Source organism: Charadrius vociferus, unplaced genomic scaffold, assembly GCF_000708025.1.
Source record: "Charadrius vociferus isolate BGI_N301 unplaced genomic scaffold, ASM70802v2 scaffold407, whole genome shotgun sequence".
NCBI classification, from domain to species: domain Eukaryota; kingdom Metazoa; phylum Chordata; class Aves; order Charadriiformes; family Charadriidae; genus Charadrius; species Charadrius vociferus.
The window spans coordinates 433,005-449,220 of NW_009649852.1; the positions used below are offsets into that span (position 1 = coordinate 433,005).

At 48.3% G+C, this 16,216-nt stretch overlaps 2 protein-coding genes across 3 annotated transcripts in view; one reads left to right on the forward strand and one right to left on the reverse strand.

The window, feature by feature from the left end:
* The first annotated feature begins 2,832 nt into the window (after positions 1-2,832).
* On the forward strand, positions 2,833-5,111 carry SERPINH1 (serpin peptidase inhibitor, clade H (heat shock protein 47), member 1, (collagen binding protein 1)). Its single transcript, XM_009890985.1, has 4 exons — positions 2,833-3,450; positions 3,630-3,728; positions 4,143-4,375; positions 4,554-5,111. Exons 1-4 carry the CDS (start codon positions 2,868-2,870, stop codon positions 4,854-4,856), a joined length of 1,218 nt encoding a protein of 405 aa, XP_009889287.1. The 5' UTR covers positions 2,833-2,867; the 3' UTR covers positions 4,857-5,111.
* A 5,173-nt stretch (positions 5,112-10,284) lies between these two features.
* RPS3 (ribosomal protein S3) overlaps positions 10,285-16,216 on the reverse strand; it is a 6,096-nt gene continuing 164 nt past the window's right edge. The window contains exons 2-7 of one of the 2 annotated variants that reach the window (XM_009890989.1): positions 15,403-15,533; positions 15,061-15,154; positions 13,773-13,867; positions 12,749-12,936; positions 11,333-11,529; positions 10,285-10,355 (exon numbers count right to left, since the gene is read on the reverse strand). In XM_009890989.1, the coding sequence (XP_009889291.1) occupies positions 11,336-11,529; positions 12,749-12,936; positions 13,773-13,867; positions 15,061-15,154; positions 15,403-15,533 (702 nt within the window). In that variant the 3' untranslated portion in view covers positions 10,285-10,355; positions 11,333-11,335. Of the gene's footprint in view, positions 10,356-11,332; positions 11,530-12,744; positions 12,937-13,772; positions 13,868-15,060; positions 15,155-15,402; positions 15,534-16,216 lie in introns of both variants that reach the window. The other variant, XM_009890986.1, reaches the window with a different exon arrangement.

The following is a 16,216-nucleotide window of genomic DNA, read 5'->3' on the forward strand; positions in this document are numbered from 1 at the left end:
ATAGGTTGGGATCGGGGCTATACGTAGGGTCCCTTCTGCCCCACAAGCTGGCTTTGGGGTGTTTTGTTTTGGTTTTTTTTGGAGAAAAGACATTAAAAGATTTTCTCACCTCCACCGCCTCCGGTTTGCAGTGAAGCTGCACCCTGGTTTTGTACCCAGGAGAAACTTTCATGGGGGGGGGTGAGGGTGGGTGGGTGAAGAAAGAGAAGAGGGGGATGATAAGGGAAGCACCCACTTGGTCCAAGTGGTCCCAGAGCAGCCCTGCCTGGAGAGAGCCTGCAGCCCCCTGCTCCTGCCCAGCCTGGGAGCCTGCGGGACCCCGGGCACCAGCCCAGCGCCGGAGGGAGAGCTCTCACCCTTCCACAAGACTGACTAACCCTCTCCTTAACGAAGTCTCACGATGTGCTACTGACATGGAAATGGCCTTTTCCTTACATGCCGCTGTCCCGTGGCTTTGTCTTGGCCACAGGAGAAAAGACAGTCCTCGAAGGGGCGCACGCCTCTGGAGGGGTTGCGTGCCTCCGGCTGGCTGTCGTGGGCGATGGCACCTCCAAATCCCACCAGGAGAGCGGGTCCCCGGCAGCCCCGAGGAGGTCTGCTGGGATGCCACGTTGGCACGGGGCGTCCCCCTTGTAGGGCCGGGCTGTAGGAACACAGGATGGGATGCTATCGGCTGTGCGTTCCTCCCCCCTGCCGCAATTCCTTCTATTTTCACCCTGGGTTATGAATTCACCAATAATCTCAGCCGTCATCCAAGGATGGGCAAAATTTCTCTGTCTCGCCGCCGCGGGAACGCGTCACCGGTCTCAGCCCAGCCAAATTTCTCGCCAGTCCCTGAAGCAATGAACCTTTTTTTAAGCTGAGGGTGCGAGCGGCGCCGGCCGCCCGTCACTCACGAGAGAACTACTCCATGTATCTGTTTTCTTTCAGAATGAAAAAGGCAAACGTTGACCTCACTATGAAAGAGTTTCAAGGTATCTTTAGAAATAAAAAGGAAGAAAAAATAAAAAAAAAGGGAAGAAAAAATAAAAAAAAGGGAAGAAAAGAAAACCCCTCAGATTTTGAATGCTTGCCACCCCTGATGCCGTCTGCACCTTAAAAGTGCTTCAAGGGCAGTTTTGAGCCCATGGCACAAGTCTTTGCTCTTCAGTAGCCGGGGATGGCTCTTCCTTTCAACGGAAGGCTTGGTCCCAAAAAGGATTTTAGGATACAAATTGCCTCCCTCTCTTGAGGTTATACGTAATTCCCACTCTGGCAAAAGGTCCGTGGTGCAACTGCGCAGTCTCTTCCCTTCGGGGCTACGTGCGTGTTTCCTTCCATATGTAATCCCAGCGGGCTCTTCGCTTCCTGCTCTCTTTGCTTTAACCCTGAAGCTGCCCCGTTGCAGCTCCTTTTCTTGTCTCTGCATGGACGGAGCGGGCTCCGAGGCTGGCCAGGAGCAGGGCGGGAGGAGAGGACCGAGGAACGCAACTCCCCTGTAAGCCTTGGGCACGATGTAGCCTTGGGCATGATGCAGCTTGTCGAGGGAAAGCTCGTTTTGGGCGTGAAGGTGGAATTTAAGCCCTGGGGTTCTGCCATCAGGAAGGTTTGCTGGGAGCGGGGTGAAGTCAGGAGGGAGGGAAGGTCTGGGGACAGGTTATAGCCTCGGAAGAAAGGTGGGATGAGCTCCAAAGAGCTTTCAGGCACAGAGTTTAGGACTGGTCAGTCTGCAGATTCATTGACACTAGTAGCTCAGAGCCCTCACTGGGGCTGGGCGCACCTACGTTGCGATGAGATGCATCTACCTAATGCATGAAGATATCAGGAAGGGGGTCTGGTGGGGGCAAGGAGGGGTCCACCACCTTCATCTGCCCTGGTACCTCCCTGGCAGGGCTGTACAGGCAAAACTAAGTCAGACAGAGCTGACCAGACAGCCTCAGATCTTCTCAAGGGGCTCCTCTGACTTTGCTTGGTGGAAGCTCGTGCACTCCATCTAGCGTCTAGAAAGCTGAACATTTGGGTAGCGAGCTGGGGTCCCCAGAGAGGACAATCCCGGCCATACAGTGACCACGACAGCCCCTGGATCAATGGGCAGCACTCTGCTACATGGCTCTTGGGCAGCAGCAACATCCCACTTTGAGCTTTCCTGACCAGGGCAGAGGTTTGACTTGCTGCTCTGGGGTCAGAAATAGCCGTTGCTTCTATTCCCTGACCCCTCCTTAAATAATTTGTAGTACGCGAATATAGAGTAATGTGGTAAAATTGCTTTAAAAAGGAAGTTTTTGTACAAAATGCATGGGCTTTGCATGCCAGAGCGCAGCCTGGATTCTTGAAGATTAATTGTTGCCCATTGTGGACTTAGGATTGTTGTACATGGTTTAGAGGTGGCTTTGTCGGGGTAGGTTGATGGTTGGACTTGATGATCTTAAAGATCCCTTCCAACTTTAGCGATTCTGTGATTCTACATGAGGACAAGAGGGAACGGGCACAAACTTGAACATAGGCAGTTCCATCTAAACATGAGGAGGGACTTCTTTCCTGTGAGGGTGGCAGAGCAGTGGCACAGGCTGTCCAGAGAGGTGGGGGAGTCTCCCACTCTGGAGCCATTCCAAACCTGCCTGGACGCCGTCCTGTGCAACTGCTGGAGGTGCCCCTGCTTTGGCAAGGGGGTTGGACTGGATGATCTCCAGAGGTCCCTTCCAACCCTGACTAGTCTGGGATTCTGTACCCCAAGAGAAGCGATGATGCAGATGCTCTATCACTTGAACCTAGGAGTGGGTTTCACTGGAAGAGCCGCTGGGGTCTCTGAATGCTCCAGGAAGGGCTTGAATCACGGTGAGCTCTTCTTGCCCAGCAGGTCCTCAGAGGTGTCTGGTGCTGCCGAAAACATGTGGATTATTCCAGTGCTTGCTCTCTGCGGCCTCGCAGCAGCTGTGCCCTCAGAGGACAGGAAGCTGAGCGACAAGGCAACAACGCTGGCTGACCGCAGCACGACGCTGGCCTTCAACCTCTACCATGCCATGGCGAAAGACAAGAACATGGAGAACATCCTGCTGTCCCCCGTGGTCGTGGCCTCTTCCCTCGGCCTCGTGTCCCTCGGGGGCAAGGCCACAACTGCCTCCCAAGCCAAGGCAGTGCTCAGCGCAGACAAACTGAATGATGACTACGTGCACAGCGGGTTGTCCGAGCTCCTGAACGAGGTCAGCAACAGCACAGCCCGCAATGTCACCTGGAAGATCGGCAACCGCCTGTATGGCCCTGCCTCCATCAACTTCGCTGACGACTTTGTGAAGAACAGCAAGAAACACTACAACTACGAGCACTCCAAGATCAACTTCCGAGACAAGAGGAGCGCCCTGAAATCCATTAACGAGTGGGCAGCCCAGACCACAGATGGGAAACTCCCAGAGGTCACGAAAGATGTTGAGAAAACTGACGGGGCCCTCATTGTCAACGCCATGTTCTTCAAACGTAAGTTCTACCTTCAATTCTTGATACAAGTCACCCAAAACCTAGTCTGAGCCAACGCAGAGCAGCCCAAATGGGAATGGGAACAAATCCTAGGTGCACTGGAGGTGTGCTCTTATTCACTGTGCTCAAAATTACCACCAAATCCCTTCTCTTACAAGCTGAATTTCTCTCTCCTGTAGCTCATTGGGATGAGAAGTTCCATCATAAGATGGTGGACAACCGTGGCTTCATGGTGACTCGTTCCTACACTGTGGGAGTTCCCATGATGCACCGCACAGGTGAGTTGCCAACCTCCTGCCCCACATCGAGTCCAACCGGAGTTACGCTCCCCGCTGCTCCGTTACCCAGTTTTCCACCAACTGCTTCCAAGATTGTTTTGCTTCACAGGCAAAAAGCTAGAGAGAACAAAGCAGGGTGGGCTCGTTCTGCTGAGTCTGTCTCTCTGTGAGCAGAGATGACCCATGGTTACTATTGGGTGCTCGGCTGTTAGGAATAAATCCTAGCTCATCACGCAAATGAGAGCCGCAGTTCTGAGTTGTTGCCAACTCCAATAATGCTGGGCCAGGTCCCAAAACAGCATTCAGAGTGGTTTCCCTTACTGGTCAGGGAAAGTCTGGGGTGAATTCATAACAAGGTTGTGGGTAGCTTTGCCTCTGCTCCACATCTCACCCTTTCCTGCTTCTAATCTCAAGGTCTCTACAATTACTACGATGATGAGACAGAGAAGCTCCAGGTGGTAGAGATGCCACTCGCTCACAAGCTCTCCAGCATGATCTTTATCATGCCAAACCATGTGGAGCCTCTGGAGAGGGTTGAGAAACTACTGAACAGGGAGCAGCTAAAGACCTGGGCTGGCAAGATGAAGAAGAGATCAGTGGCCATCTCGCTGCCTAAAGTCATCCTGGAAGTCAGCCATGATCTTCAGGTAAATGAGGTCCTTAAAAATAGTTGGGCCTTCCAGTTCTTTGGGGTGGGAGAGAAGATAGCGGCACGATGGGTTAAATGTGCCCATCATCATTTTTCCAGAGACTAGGCTAACTGTGGGTGGAAAGATTGCACTGTGTCATCTGTAGGAGGGTTGCTGACCTCTTTTCTCCTCCTAGAAACACTTGGCTGATCTGGGCCTGACAGAAGCCATTGACAAAACCAAGGCTGACCTGTCAAAGATCTCTGGCAAGAAAGACCTTTACCTGTCCAACGTCTTCCACGCTGCTGCTCTTGAATGGGACACAGAAGGGAACCCCTACGACGCCGATATCTATGGTCGAGAGGAGATGAGGAACCCCAAGCTCTTCTACGCTGACCACCCCTTCATCTTCATGATCAAGGACAGTAAAACCAACTCCATTCTCTTCATCGGCAGGCTCGTGAGGCCCAAAGGCGACAAGATGCGTGATGAGTTGTAGTTAGTTTGGGTTGTTTTTTGTTGTTTTTTTTTTTTTTTCCCCAGAGCTTTGGTTTGTGTGTTTTTTTAGTGGGGGGATTTCAAAAAAGGGGAAACACTATTTTGTATCCTTCTCGAACTATGGGTGCTATTCAGACCAGGGTGCATTGTGATGAGAAACCAGCATACACTTTACCTCACCCCAAAAATACTTATTGCACAAACCCACCTCCAGAGAGGAACAGGAGAGCCTGGCACAAAGAGGGTCACCAGGAGTGGAAGGGAACCGGCGTGCACTGCCTCAGCCACCGGCATCCCTCAGCTGAGATGTTCAGGCTGATGCCCAGCCCCTCCCTGCACTAGCGTTTAGCCTCCTGCTGAGTACCTTGCTGCTACCATCAGCCCTGCAAAGGCACAAGCCCTCCCACCCTTCCATCTCAAATGCTTCTGCACGTTTAGCTCTGCCACTTCTCTCCCCCTTTGATGCTATGCGGGACCACGCCAGAGCTGCTCTGGTCACTTTGCAGTTGTTCCTTGCTTATCTCTTCTACCTTCAGTGGTATTTAACAGAGCACCAAGGGCCAGTTCTGCAGTCCAGTCCCCTCTACAGCCCTGTGAGCAGGACTGTGACAGCTTGTAAGAAGGGAGAGTGTATGGGGTTGTGCCCTTCTGTCCTGCCGAACCCTACTCTGGATGACTGTTAGATGCTTCAACTGCAGGAGGTCATGAGCTCCTTAGTGAGAACACACTGCAAAGCCAAGTGCAGCTTTGCTCAACGCTTCACAGAGAAGTAAAGTGGCTTAGGGGCGTCAGCAGAGGCCAAAGAGCAGATGCGCTCCTAGAAAGATAAACCTGAGGTCCCTTCAGCACTCTTGCACGCCAGAAATGGCTGTGCTCCACCCCTCTGGGCATCACGAAGGGGGCTCTTGGGCCAATATCTGGAATTAAACATGCTGTCCCAGGCAAACAGAGGAAGTCCCCTTCTCTTGGTGCTTCCACATCAGCGCACAGTGCTGGGAAAGAGACAGTTACCACTGTGAAGGTTCTCCCAGGGCTGGTAGCTATCAGCTCCTGTGGCAGGCTAAGGGACTCCTGCTGGTTTCTCCCAAGCAGGGGGATCAGGTTCGCTTCCACTTTCTTGTTGAAACACAGAGCTTTAGGGGCTGCCGTTACCTGACTTCCTGATGACCCTTTTCTGAAGGTCCTCTCCTCGGCGATACTTTAGCTCCCTGTTGGCTGACCTGGATAAGGGCATGCTGAAAACCAAACATATTTATAATTATATTTATGTCTGATAATTAGCAAGTTTCACAGCCTGCTCCAGCCTAGACTTGGAGGCTATTCCTATTTTCTTTTCTTCAAGGGATATCATCAGGTTAATACTATTTAAAGTAACTAATATGATCCCATGAGCACTGAAGCATGTGTCAGGTAAGCCTTGCTACGCACTGAGAGACATCGTAAAGCAAGTAATGAGAAGATTATTGAAATGAGAGAAGTCTGTGCATCACTATCTAGGTACCAATCTTTTGAACCAGCAAGGACAGTGACTGCATTCCTCTTCTTTGTTTTCATTTCCCTGCCAATGTGCTTACTGTCAAGTTGCTACATAGAAGCCCAATACTGCATTTTCTCAGACCATACACAGGACCATTTCCACTTATTTATTAAGTTAAAAACTACAAAATCTCTTATTAGGCATTTCTTACAGCCAAAAATACAGCAGCTCACACCCCCAAGTTTGACTCGACCATGCCTTCACCAGGTTTGCAAGGTTACACAATTGCAGAAGAGCTCGTCTGCCCTAATTCCTATCCAAACCAGCCAGAATGGGAGATTCTTCTCCTTAAGCCCCTTCCCAGATCGTGTTTCCAGGTGCTTTTCCCCCATTGCGGTGGGAGGTAGGAGGCAATCCACAAGGATGTACCCAAATGCACAGGAAGCCCGAAGCCCAGTGTGTATGCTAGGCACTACCGGGGGAATCAGCGCGCTAAAACCCACACGCTGTCGCATGTTAGGGAGGATTGGGGGAGGGGGGGGTGGGTAAAAGGGGTGGGCAAGGCAAGAACACACTGTGGAATATTGTGAATAATTTGCATCATGTGGATGCAGGCGTCTGATGGCTTTTATTTGTCTGTTCTTCTACCACACGGTGACAGTTGTATAATTTTGCAATAAAACTTTTTTTTCAATGAACCCCCCGCAGCCACAGTCCCTTGCAGGGTTTGGGTGAAGGCAAAATACTCTTAAAAGCACTCAGAGAGGTTTCTCGCCATCCTTAAATCTAATACACCTTTCTTAACTTGGTAATAACAGACAAAAACTACACTTAATACACAACAGATGAATTATGCTGATAAATCCTTCAAGGGAGGGTGCCAGGGGGATGGGAACAGTCTTTTTTCAGTGGTGCCCAGTGACAGGACAAGAGGGAACGGGCACAAACTTGAACGTAGGAAGTTCCATCTGAACATGAGAAGGGACTTCTTTCCTGTGAGGGTGGCAGAGCAGTGGCACAGGCTGCCCAGAGAGGTGGGGGAGTCTCTCACTCTGGAGCCATTCCAAACCCGCCTGGACGCCGTCCTGTGCCACTGCTGGAGGTGCCCCTGCTCTGGCAGGGGGTGGCACTAGGGGAGCTCCAGAGGGCCCTTCCAACCCTGACCATTCTGGGATTCTGTAATTCCCAAGACATGTCCATCATGGGAAAGGAACACTATTAGCAGGTCGGCTTTTCACTTAACTTTCAAATTTTTCTCCTGAAACTGCAAGTATCCAGCATCTTTAATGCTTCATAGGTAAAGGACCTACTGCCCTGCCATTTAAGAGCAGCAAATGGCTATTAAAATACAGCAGCATAGGAATAAAAAGTGAGCTGTTAGCCACAGGGACCAACCCTCCTCACCCTACAACCCAAAGCTTCTCCATCTGGGACCCAATCGAGGGAAATAGAGGAAGCAAAAGAACTGCAAGAATCTGCATCGTCGCTGTGGCCACACAGCTAAATATGCCTTCCACAGCTGGAAAATCCACCAGCCTCAGACCCTGGAGGCCTCGTGTCCCTGCTGTCCATTCAAGCATGCAACCTTCTGCCGCTCAGTCACAGGCAAAGCTAAAGCCACAGACATCTCCCCTCTTCCAAAATAACACACGTCTGGGACAGGCAGGCACACACATCCCTGTGCAACTCCTCATGGACTGAAAAAGCACCGGGTGGTTGCTGTATCGGTGTCTTTCACTGCACAAAATTACAGAAGCCATCTCCAGCACCGACTGTATCAGCAGCCCAGGAACACCACTAACCTGGAATAGCAATATCGCGAGGAAGTTAAAAGTTTTCCTGAGCTCCTCCTACCCCCAGCTCATCTTGCAAGCAGCTTTAAATACTCCTGTTTTTCATCCCAGGGAGGACAACACCCTCAAGACTCCAGGAACTTAAAGAGTCCCCTGCCTCTCCTTTAGCAGCTTCAAACAGCTCATGGTGGTGGTGGTATACTCCAACAATGCACGCTAGAAAGGTATTCAGTTCACACACGCAAACCTTGACCATTATGGGATAATCCTTGATGTTGTCCTCAACTTCTCACAACATGCTGTATCTAACAAGAGAGGTAACCAGCCACACGCACTACTTGCACATCTCTTGGTCTTACACACAACTGACCAAACATCTCTTGATTCCACCAGTAATCAGCACTGCGAGATTAGCAGGCTGATGGACCGGGCTGGAGGGCTTTAAACCAGAAGGAAACTGAGCAATCTCCAAGAAAGCCAACCCTCACTGGAGGACCGCAGAAATTTCTAGCTGATTGTCTAGCACACTGGGGTAAGAATTCACACACAACATGCAAGGCGTTGTGCGTCACTCTTCTATTGCTTCAGGCCTTCCAGCTTTTGCACATTTCTTGCTCCTATAAAGCAACAAAGCCAGTCTGTCACCTTCCCCCCCCTCCCCGAATTTTCCGAATTCAAGTTCATATTTAAAAAAAAAAGTTGGTATTACCTAATCTAACACTTAACATGTAGTAATTTTTTTTTTTTTTTTAAGCTTTCCACTGATAGATGTGCACAGAAACCTGAAATCACTCATTCTCTGCCACCCTGAGAAGGCGCATCTGTCTCTGACAGACTTAACCAGCTCCCCAGCCAGCACCCTGCCAGGCCGCGTTCCCAGGAGGGCTGCCAGAGGAACTGGGAACAGGAAGGCTGAAGCTCACACATCCGCATACACTGCCAGACAGACCAGTTCCTGACGCTGTTGGTTTGAAATTCCAGTTCGTAAGTTGCCTGCCTAGCTCCTGCAGAGAAGCCTCCCAAAAATGGAGGCTGCATGTAAAAGCTATTCCTAAGCAATGAATTTTGCTGATTTGTACAGTTTTTGTTGATGTAACAAACAGGTTCTGAATTTCTCGAAGTCTGAACAAAAAGCCTCGATCTTACACACAACATGATCTCTTATGATGTGTGTAACAGTCTCTTTCCTATTACTGCACTGGAGTTTGAAGAACACACTGGGAAAGGAGCTGATAGAACAAGAATCTCTGCCTAAAACTTCAAGAAATGCTCAGTCTTGCTGCTTCAGCTACAGGGCTTTAGCTTGACCACAGACAACTGCATCAAAAAGTAATTCATACACAGCAGCAGAACAACAGTGAAAACACATCCCTTCCTACAGACTACATATCTGAATAGCGTAACTAGCCTCGTCTTCTATTATCAACTTCAGGATCTACCTATGTTAGCCTACAGCTAATTAAAGCCTGTTATTACTACAGTGACAAATTAATCATCTGTCTACTCAAGCCTCAAAGGAAAACAAGTGTTTTCCCCTGTCACTTATATATCTCAAAGTTTAAGACAGAAGGTTTGAAATCCAGAGTGCACACTTCTTCCCACACCCCCCCTTAATTACTGTGTATACTAAACTCACAAGTTTGCCTCACCCCGTATCTCCACCAAGGTGACCTGACCCTAACAGGAGCTATAACATTCCTATACAGTCTACAGCCCTGAAAGTCACATAGTGAACACCTCTTCAGTGACAAGGGAAACAGATGTACAAAGGTGAAAAAAGCATTCAGCAAAACATAATAATATTTCAGTTGAAGCCAGGAAGGTACAAACTGCTGCAACTGCTTTGGACACTGCTGAAAAAACTCCCCCTTCTGGAAGCTTTGGAGAAAGCGACTGATATTTAAGTGAAGAGTTACCAGTACTACTCCTGTTCATGGAGTGTCATTCATGACCCCTTAAATATGGGATTGTTGCTCCAGCTCTACCCAGAAATCAGCTTTTTGTCTCCACTTTGTTTAGATCAGGATCTGGTAAGTTCACTGCAAAAGTGGACTTACAAGTTGGAAGAAATGCAACAGAATTCCTTCCATACCAAAGGTGGGGGCAAGGCTTTCCTGGAATTCATCTTGCAAAAAAAAAAAAAAAAGCACCTCCACAAACACTGTCTTTTGTGATTTTATTAAGAGATGTTTTCAGGACAGTCAGCTTCTGGTTGCAGATGTTACAAACCCTACAACAAAAAAACAAAATACCAAGTGAGATGGTGGCATTTCCCATAACCATTCTCCTACCCAAAATGCTAAACTAACAGGATCCAAGAGTTCAAATTAAACAGCTTCTCTCACTTCTTGCATTTTAGCCAGCGATCCCCCTTTTCCCCAACAGGAGCAGATCTTGGTAGTCAGATTCCTTTGTTTCACTGTTGCCCTGCAAACTCTCTGAACTCCCCCTGTTCACACAAGGCCAGCTTCAGTCAGAGAACAACACAGCCTGACTGTAACTAGCAGCTAAGGAAGTCTTCCAGAAGATGCCTTAGGCCCTGTGCCTTCTGCTGCTCTAATCAGAGAAAGTAAGAAAAAAAAACAAACAACCCACTCTTTTAAAAGCCACACATTGCACATTTTCACTGGGAACAAGCCAGAGCAGGTCTCAGACAATTTCAAGCTATCAATTTATGTCTTAGAAGCTCCTCATTCAGACAGGATTTCAAACCATGATTACTTATGAAACTAACCTACACACTGTGCTCAACGCTACTGGCTATCCCAAACTGGATGCCATGGGGGGTGCTATATGAGGAATATACAACCTTTGCTGTCAACTGCACAGTGGTCACAGGTGGTAGAATGTTAAAACATCCAAGGCAATGAACGCTTCTCAGACAAATGCCTCAAAGTCACTCAAATTGTGACCCAAGGTTTCCAAATCCATGCTGTAGAACACAACACAATACAGGGGACTCGGACATGAATATTTCCTTTCAGACTTGTCAACTCATCTTCACTGAAGGGTGTGCGTAGCTGGACTGCAGCGTGCCTTACACCATGCCCCCTTCATCCTGGGCAATACTCTAAACCCAACCCAGCTCATCACTGCACCTGGTACAACGCAGCAGCTTTTCTTCCCAGTGCCCCAGCTACCTGACAGCTTTTTTGGTGAAAGGACACCTTTTCCACACGGATCCTCCCACCGCTCGCAGGCACGTACCTCTCAGGCAGTGGGAACCGGCTGAGGCATGGCTGGCTGTTCTGGTTTGCCACCTTTCTGCTCTGAAATGGGGGTGGTAGGCAAGATCTCTTCTTTGGGTTCCACAATGCTGACGTGGTCTGGCAGAGGTTTCTTGGGGCCAATCTTTCCACTTGGGTCCCAGGGCAACATAATCTTTACTTTGATCCCCAGTACTCCTGCAAAGAGCGACAGAACAACACAGACATGCTCATTTGACACAGAATATCAAGCACACATTTCACAGGGACAAGCCCCACGGTTACAAAATATGCTATCTGCATCAAAACCATCTCTTGACAACACTGAAGATGCAACCTGATTAACACAAACATGCAACAGCTTAAAAATCTAGTTACTGTGAATTTACATCAATGCATTTACCTTTATCCAATTCACTGCCTTTGCTAACTGCAGCCTAGGACTATGATGAAAATGTGCTACATCAAGTCATGCTAACCCTCGTTTTAAACCCTGTCTTTCCTGGGATAACTCAGCTTGCTTTCCTACGAAACGGCACTTTTTTTTTTTGCATCCCTTCTCAGACAAATGCCTCTAAATCATCCAATGAGTAGGACATCCTGCCCAAGGCAGTCTTAGCACAGCACCACAGAACATGGCACTGAACAGGCTGCAATGACGCAAGGACATCCCTTCTGACTCGTCATCGTATCATCACTGAAGGGAACGTAGAGAATAGCTTTGTCTAAGGCAGTATCCCTACATCAGGTCTTCTGCAATTAAGTAACCCAAAGCCAATTAAGATGCCGAAGTCATCCGTGTTTTACCAGGGGGAAGGACAAGCATAAGCAGGCTTGGCTGGTTTAGCTGGGAAGACCTGACAGAGCACAGCAATGGGGGAAAACTGTCTTCGCACTTGCTTTTTCATAGGTCTTGTACCTGTGTTCTGTCTGCCTACTCCCTAGGAGCCAAGAAAGCCAGAATCCAAACTGTCAATAATCAATGTGCACTTGATTTGTAAGTTTTTTTGCTACCAGCCCCAAAGGCCATAGAACACAAATCAGTATCTGGAAAAACAAGTGACCTGGGATGACCACGTAAAACTCTGCTGAAGGCCTGTTCTCCATTCCCCATTCACAAAAATCCAAATAATGTTCTGCTTCAGACGTAACGGGCAAACTCCTCTAGTGAGAGCTTAGTTGCAAAAGCCCGAGAAAAAAAACAGATTTTCAGAGTCAGAACAACTAGTGATAGCACAACTGAACCCCTCTGCAAGATCAGTGGTGCATCAAAATCATGTGAGTTACCACCACAAAGGTGAGAAGGAAACCTCCAACTTGCAGACACAGGACCCCAGGAGTTGAGATCTTCGGGCTCGGAAGCTCTGATAGATAGAACCAACAGAGCTGCAAAGGGATCTGCATCCCAGTCACTCACCCTGCCGGAGAAGGACATGACGCACGGCTGTGTCGACGTAGTAATTCACTGGGTCTCCACTGTGGATCATCAAGCCATCCACAAACTTCATGGACTTGGCACGCTGACCTCTGAGTTTGCCGGACACAACCACCTCACAACCCTTGGCCCCGCTCTCCATGATGAAGCGGAGGACACCATAGCAGGCTCTGCAGGGAACCAGCAGCGACAGCCACAGCGTTACTCCCACTCTGACAAATCCACATGGCTCCATGGAAGCATTTTACACTCACTTCAAGCACAAGCAATGACACTTCAACCTTTGTTTGTAAAAAGCCTTCTGAACAGGCACCCATGCAACCAAAATTCTGCCAATACTACACAATATAGCAAAAATCTTCACACCATTTTAGCACTGTTAAACCCAGCCTGACAAAATTCGTGTGACTTATGTGCCTTGTAAGATTGTGGAAACAGTGACAAATACTCTTTATAACGCAAAGGCAGTTTTACAGTTGAAGGTGGCCAACACACCCACATCAGGACTGCAGCTCCTCATCCCTTCTCAGACAAATGCCTCTAAATCATCCAATGAGTAGGACATCCTGCCCAAGGCAGTCTTAGCACAGCACCACAGAAACAAGAGCCACCCATTTCTGACTCGTCATCTTATCATCACCGAAGGGATCCAAGAAGCAAGGCCACCAGAAGGCTTGAAATTGTGTTTCATTCTTCCACCCATTTATTCATAAAGAAATAATGCAAGCTTTAGGCACACCAGTCAGACAACTTGTAATATGATCCACTCTAAGACTTCAACTTTTATAACTGAAATAAAATTTTCCAGGAATTACTATCAAAAGTAACTGTGTACTAAACAAAAAGCTTCTATACAGTAGAATTATCAAAAATATGAACTGCTCTCCTCAAGTGCAGCATTACTAGGTTAAATTTTCGAACTAAAGACGAGTTGGTGTTTTTTTGAAATGGTATTTGAATAACACACTTCCTCACTGTGCCATCACATTCAACTTGCTCTACTCACCGACGCACTGCTAAACCTCCCAGAAGCTTGTACCGCAGGGACTCTGCCTGAGCGATTGCACACAGACCTCTCGTGGCCACCTTCTCGGCATAGAGCTACAAAGGAAAAGTAGTAAACTCAGAAACAGGGCTGTATTTCAAGATCCTTTCAATTTAACAGAACACAGGGGTTTCATACTACTCTACATCCCATCCTGTACACCCAGTTCAGTCAGTCCTTCCACATTTTCATGCAGAAGCTTTATCTGCAGACGCTACACTCCCTTAACTCCTTTGGTACATGTCTCCTACTCCTGGCAGAGCTGAAACACACTAACGACGCTCCATTGAAAGTCAGGAGACTATTAAAACATCCCCGGTGCAGTCTCAAAGAGCTGCTGTTTCAAACAGCCTCAAAACATTAAGTATCACTTGAGTGACGTATCCAGACAATCACAAGAATGTCGCTTGAAATACAGTTTTTACAACACATCACTTATGTATGCCTGCTTAAGCATTAAAATCAGACCTAAGAAAATGAAAGCAGGGAGAGGGAGATGCATTCAGCTTAACAACTCCAAGAGACCAAAATCTGATACTTCAGAAGAAGCAGAAATTCAAAATCATGCACACAATATTCTTAGAGCTGACAAATCATGATGTGCTCTGTGAGGGTTTATGCCATTCAGTATGTTTAAGCATTTGCTGGAGATAATCAGCGGTGTTCACTATAATATGATCGAGCAACACTGGCTGAGCAGGAGTAAATGTGAGCACCGTCCCAGACCACACGTTCCCCCCCATCTCTGATTTGTTTTAGAGGAAAGTACCGGGATGGGCACCAGACTTCAAACGTTAAAAGACTAGAAATTACTGGTGTATCACTCTACCATCTATTTCACTACAGCATCACACTCAAAAATCTTAAAAATCCTTCTGCACCAGAACAATTTCTTTACAATGACAGAAGCAGTATGAAAGTGTAACGCTAACACACAAATACCAAACATTATGCTGTCAGACTGCTTCTCACCTCAATATTGGGAGAGAAACATTCTCCATAAATATTTACAGATTAAGAAGATTTTCCTTGTTGGAAAATCAGAGAAAACCAGCCAAAGTGACAGCACTTGAACTACCACAAACAGCAAAGCATTGTGTATTTCAGCGCAACAGCATTTTGTGAGAACAAGTAAAACACGCCCCAAGTTATCTTCAAGTCAAACCACCTTTCAGCTGACACCATCCAGACAGTGCAGAAAGCTAAATGCACAACCTGTTCACTACTGTTTTAACAAAGACAGTTTTACCTCAACGCTTCCCTCAGGGAAGCCAAACCTCTTCTGCACGACAGCGGTCAGCTCCCGGATGCGGCGTCCCTTCTCGCCCAGGACATTCTGAGTTCTGGAAAAAAAGGTACAGCACGACTGAGAAAAGTGTCTCCAGGGCTGAGCCTGTAACCACCCTGAAGAGTTTCCAGACTGAGTATCTAGTTTAGTTCAGTTGTACCACTGCTGCATCAATAAAGATCACTTCAGGTTCTCTTTCTCAAGTGCCTTCCTGTAATATTTACCACTTTAAGCTTCAGCCTGCAGTAGCATCCCTTACAACCTTGCACAGCACCTGTAAGTCAACAGCAGCATCTCAATTACCTGGTGGCAAGTATGATAATCTCAGTCCTGGTTGGAGTGACCCGGACTTCTACTCCAGAGTACCCATCCTCAGCCAGTTCACGAGTCAGAAACTCATTCAGCTCAGCTTTGAAGATACCATCAGCGACAAACTAAAAAACAAACGGGACCAGGTCAAGCTCTGTTGAAGTGCTCAGCCCGAATACGAGATTTTGACATTCTGAGTTTTGGTGCAATTCATCCCTGGAACCATCCTGCAGACTGGCAGACTATCCCCCCACTGAGAGGAAGCAGCAGTGGGGGGGGAAATAAAAGCATCTCCCTTGAAGCTCCCAGAGACAATTCAATTCTAGGAGGAGCCCACACCACTGCCTCACCCACACCCCGCTACAGCCACACTTCATGCCGAAATCGTAGCTCGTGGTTGCACTTTCATTCGGTATGAGTTTATGGAAAATAATTAGGAGGATCGCTTCCGTTTACCAACCCCACAGGGGCCTGCTGCTCGGGCTCCCACTTCCACCCTGACAGTGCTCAGGCCTCAAGCCTCCCTCCCTCTCCGAGACAGCACCCTCCCGGCCTAGCTGACCTACAGAAACAGGGAGTCACTAAACCCAAACTCTCTCCACTTCAAAAAAAAGAAAAAACAATCAAGTTCATCCGCTCCCAGCACCTCTCCCCCCCCCTCAGCACAGCCCCAGCCTCTCTCCCCTGTGCACACAAGCCCAGAGCCCTGTGCAAACCCCAAGAAAGGGCTGAGGGAGGGGGAATCACAGCTTCCCCCCCTCCCCGCGGCCTTCACAGGGACCCCCTCACGCTCCCTCACCCCGGCCTC

Bases quoted from the DNA above. Each gene is read 5' to 3' on its own strand.
- SERPINH1 (XM_009890985.1), top strand. From the start codon at position 2,868: ATGTGGATTATTCCAGTGCTTGCTCTCTGCGGCCTCGCAGCAGCTGTG. The intron at 3,451-3,629 runs GTAAGTTCTACC...TCTCTCCTGTAG, and splicing joins CAACGCCATGTTCTTCAAAC to CTCATTGGGATGAGAAGTTC. The intron at 3,729-4,142 runs GTGAGTTGCCAA...TCTAATCTCAAG, and splicing joins TCCCATGATGCACCGCACAG to GTCTCTACAATTACTACGAT.